We start from the raw sequence: 4,695 nt of genomic DNA on the forward strand, positions 1-4,695 counted from the left end.
GTGGCACACGCCTGTGATCCTACTCCGGGGGCCCAAGGCAAGAGGGTACAAATCTGAACCCTGCTTCTCCCAGCCGCTTAACAAGACTGCATCTCAAACTACAGAAGGAGTGGGGGTGTAGCTCAGCCCAGAGGCCCCAAGGTTCAGTCCCCAGAGGAGGAACAAGAAATGGGGACATTCACACAGTGGACACTAGCCAGTCTTTAAAAGCGAGTTCTCATGACTTGTGACAACTGGTACACCGGTGGAGGACCCTGCAGAGTTCAGCCAGCCAGGCCCAGCAAGAAAAGCACCTGCGGCCTCACTCCTGCGGGAGTCTTCAGAGTGGCCCTGAGAGGCTGGCAGCGCTGTGGGGAGCAGGCACCTGGGCCAGCAGCCGCACGCATGCCAAGCCCAGGGGAACAAAGCCCAGAGCCCAGCACAGACGTGCCGGCTGCAAGGGCGCTGTGAGCGGCAACTGGGGCGGGTTCCCGGCACTCCCCCCACCGAACGCTAGGAAATGGCTCTCCATGAGGCTGGTGTAGCCAAACGCCTCCGGGACACGCGAAGCGCAGCCTCCATTTGTGTGGCCTGAGGGGTCAGCAGACACAACCGCACTGACCAGGGCCAAAGCAGCCGGCCAGGTCGGGGCAGCAGGGCAGCACGAGACCGGAGTCTGACAGAAGAGGAGAAGAAGGCAGCGTCGCTTTTCATTACATTTTATTAAAGTACAGCGCTAACAAGCGTTGAGGCTTCTACATAGGAAAAGACTGGTGAACAAGGGTGCTTTGTAGAAATGTTAGCATCCAAAAAATACAAATCCATAACTGGCTTTTTGACTCAAGGGGAAAAATAACAATTTTAGAAGTTAGTAAACTTGATCCCTACTGAGACCTTTACAAACACCAAACAGTAGTTTTACCACATACACTGCCTTTTCTGATTCTAAAATACAAATTCCAAAATAGAAAATGTAACCACAAAATTTGGCTACAGGTAACTGTTTCAGAAAAAGTTTTAAAAATTAACAAATTGAGACTATAAAAGTTTTCTTATTTGCAAAATAAAAGGTTAAATCTTTAATAAAAAAAAATCCCCTTAAACTTCTTTTATAAATAGCTCTCAAAACATATATTACCCATCTGCTGTAGACGTCCTACCTGAGAGGGTTTCCCTCTACCCCAAAGAACTGCTTTCCAGGGAAAAGCCAGCACCGACGCCGATTACGTTTCTATGGAAGAGGATGTCAAGGTACGCTTCCAGCCTGCCCTTCTCTGGTTCAATTTCTTCCTGACAGGACTTGGCTTTAAAACAAAAAACTAAATACCTCTTTGGTAAAAGGCAAGTATTTGAACCTTTCCAGGTTAAAGTGAGCAACTTAACAGAGAAGAGAACAGAGTTCTGGGGCTCTGAGCTACCATGCTGGGAGGGACCCTCAGAGCCTGCCCTGGGGAAACGCAGACCCAGCTGGCTGCAGGGAGGCCTGTACCGCATGGCGGCTGCCACTGCCCTGCTCTCCTGGCCAGGATCCCACACTCCTGGCTGTGGGCGACCCTCTGTCACTGCTCCCAGGTGGACGGGGCAGCACTGCTTAGAGCACAGGCTACAGGAGCCTCGGTCCAGCTCATGTGCCCCTGGGGACAAGAAGCACCCATGGTATATGCTGGCCGCAGTCAAGTAAGCACAGAGTCTCAGAAAGGCGGAGGGGACGGCACGGGCACTACCCTGGAGTTATCATGTGGAGATTCTCAGAGGAGCAAGGAGTGTCAGTGGGGACTTCGTAGGATGGCTGTCCTTCAGGGACAGCGCTGCCACTTCCCTCCAGCCTAGCACACAGCTGTCCACTCTGCACAGAAAACACTGAGGACATTGGCAAGCCAGAAACCCGGCCACCAGCAGGGACCACAGCCTGGCCCTGGAGGACACAGGTAGCCTTGGGCAGGGGCCTCAGGGCAGCGACACTCTCTGTCCCCCCACTGGGGAAGGGCAGGCCGAGATCCCACCTGAGTGTCAGGAGGAAAGCACAGAGCTCGGCACAGCCCGAAGGAGCACCCCCAGTGTGGGGACACACTTTAAAAACCAACAACAAAGCCTTGCAGGAGGCAAAGGACTGTGTGTCACAAGAACTACTGTGAGTTCAGGAAATCAACACCTCTGGTGTCAAAGCTCAAGCGATTGGCACCAGTTTTCCAGTTTCGTAGGTCCCAGAGCGCCATGGAGGGGGATTTCTAACCCTGCAAGGGTGGACCCACTTCCCACGGCCTGCACTGGCCCTGCCCGGGACCCTGCGAGCCCTGGCTGAGAGGAATCCGTGAAGGGCGAGATGTGCCCAGCTGGAGGCGAGGCCAGGCCAGGGCCGCGGGAAGCCCTGAGGGGCAGCCCTGTCACCCATGTTCCCCGAGCTGCTCTCTGCAGAGGAGGGCTGGGGCGTGTGGCTGTACCATCCATCCATCCCGGCCCAACTCAGCTCCCGGGGCTGCTGGAGAAGGGGCTGCCCAGCATCCCAGGGAAGCGAAGGACCTGATGAACCAGCGTGACAGCAGGTGTGCCCAGTCCTGCCCAGTGGCACAGAGAGTACCGAGCACAGCCCAGGCTGCAGCCTGTGGGAAGCACCCCAGGATGGTCCTGCGCTGCCCCTGTGGACTTCTAGCAGCAGGGGCCTCCTCCCTGCCCAGGGCGTGGGTGGGGTCATGCGCACCGTGTGGCGGCTGACCTCCTTCTTAGAGACGGTACCGCAAGCATGGGCTCTGGGAATACCCGGGGCGTCACTGGCCCTGCACGACCAGCGGCACGCCTCACCTCCCACAGCCACCCTGCAGACAGCCTGGACCTGCGTGTCACTTCAGGGAAACTTTGACAGGCACAGTGGGGTGGCCAGGGACACATCCCCAGAGCCAAAGCCCTCCTCCATCTCACAGGCCTGGAGCAGGGGAGGCTAAGGGACAGACAGCCCCACGGTGCCTCGGCAGCGCTCTGGGCTAGAGGCCGTGCAGTGCCAGACCCCTGCAAACACAAAGGAAGCAAGCCCAGCCCTTGTTGCTGACAAGGGAACACCTGGCCATGCCTAGCATGAGCTGGGACCTAGACAGCAGGGGCCACAAGGGCGGGCGGGTGGCAAACTGTGCTGTTCACATTTGACAAGGGTGCCAGACCCAGGAAGGAGAGGGTAGCTGAGGGGTGGCTGCAACAGCCTGCATCACAGTAGGAAGGGTGGCCCCGAGGCTGGGCTGAGGATGGGGCTCCTCTGGGCCGGGAAACACTGGAGGTTGGGGGTGGGGCCTCAGGGACAGGGGTCTAGGCAGGAGCGTGAGGAGCAGGGCTGTGAATGTCAGGCCAAGTGAGGTGATCTCATTCTAGGTGAAGCTGTGAGCCCCAAATTCTGGGCAGGTGAAGATGCACCCAAGGAACATGGTAGCACTGAGGGCCAAGACATCAAAACATGGATCCCAGGATCGTTTCAGTTGAACATCTCAATTGCTTTAGACAAACAGCAGTTTCTTTTTAATGTGTGAATTAAAAAGCACATCAGGAGATGCTTGGTTTCCTGAGAGCTTTTTGAGACACACAACAAGGGCAAGATGTGCTGGCCTTTCCCAGGCCTGGCGCCCCTGGAGGCCGGGGCATACGCATCAGGAAGATCGCACCTGGTGTCACACAGAGAACTGCCGGGCCGGACAGCACAGGGGCGCCACCAGCGTCCACAGGTACAGCAGCACGCACGTCCAGCAGGAGGCCATCTTGACCCAGAAGACGGACCAGCTCTCCCGGAAGAAGGTGTGGATGCTGGCGCTCTCATAGCTGTGGGGAAAGGACGCCGGTGCATGAGAGCAGGGACACGGAAGGCACTGGCACCGCCCCGCCAGCCTGGCCTCCAGGGGTATGAATCACAGGCACTCAAAATGCACAAGTCCCCAGCTGTGAACACACCCCGAGTTCGCACAATGAGCACCTCGGTCACTTCAGCACACGCCCACGCTCCGGTCCCCAGCGGATCGGCACAGCTAAGGCGTCCAGGTCCACGATGCTCGGGACCAGAAGTTCTTCAGACGGTGGAACATCGGTACAGACGCTCCAGTGCACTGGCCTTCCCCACAAAACCCAGGGAAACGCTCCAAACTAGAAGCGTTTTGCTGTCATGTCGGATTCCAAGCACTTCAGGTTTCTGGACTAGGGATTCTCTGCCTGTGTATCATTCCAGTTCATTGCCAAATAATACGCCATTACACGGCAGTGGTTCATGCATCTATTGGCTGCGAGCATCTGCGCTGTCTGACTTTCTGGCTATTACGAATGACGTGGTCACAAGCACTGCCTGATGTTTTGTGTGGACATAATTTCCTTTTTGTTTCAGGTGAATGCTTAGGAGTAGAACCCCAGCTCCTACTGTACCATTTAACCATTCCAAGATCTGCCGAGCCGTTTTCCAAAGCCGCGTCCTTCTACCTCGCGCAGCATGGACAGGGGTCCGGTCTCTGCATCCCACTCCCTGTGTACTCTCTTAACTTGCTCAAGCTCAGCTTCCTCTGGAATTCCTCAGGCACCCCAGGGGAGCACAAGTCCCCCCTCCTCCCCTATCAGCAGATGTACAGGACGAAGCCTTGAGTGGTCTTCCCACAAATGTGTTCAAAGCTGCCGCCTCCCACCTGCCCCCCTTCTTCCCCGAGTCCTCCCTGGTAGCATTCTCACCGCCTCCCCCCTCCTCCTCATTCTTCCCCG

General features: G+C 56.6%; 1 protein-coding gene across 5 annotated transcripts in view; it reads right to left on the reverse strand.

Moving 5' to 3' along the window:
* Positions 1–2,466: 2,466 nt before the first annotated feature.
* Serinc5 (serine incorporator 5) overlaps positions 2,467–4,695 on the reverse strand; it is a 76,555-nt gene continuing 74,326 nt past the window's right edge. For all 5 annotated transcript variants that reach the window (XM_023700961.1, XM_023700960.1, XM_023700958.1 and 2 more), the window contains one exon: positions 2,467–3,777. In XM_023700961.1, the coding sequence (XP_023556729.1) occupies positions 3,630–3,777 (148 nt within the window). In that variant the 3' untranslated portion in view covers positions 2,467–3,629. The remainder of the gene's footprint in view (positions 3,778–4,695) is intronic.

The sequence above is a fragment of the Octodon degus genome, unplaced genomic scaffold, assembly GCF_000260255.1.
Source record: "Octodon degus isolate 3935 unplaced genomic scaffold, OctDeg1.0 scaffold00129, whole genome shotgun sequence".
Lineage (NCBI taxonomy): Eukaryota > Metazoa > Chordata > Mammalia > Rodentia > Octodontidae > Octodon > Octodon degus.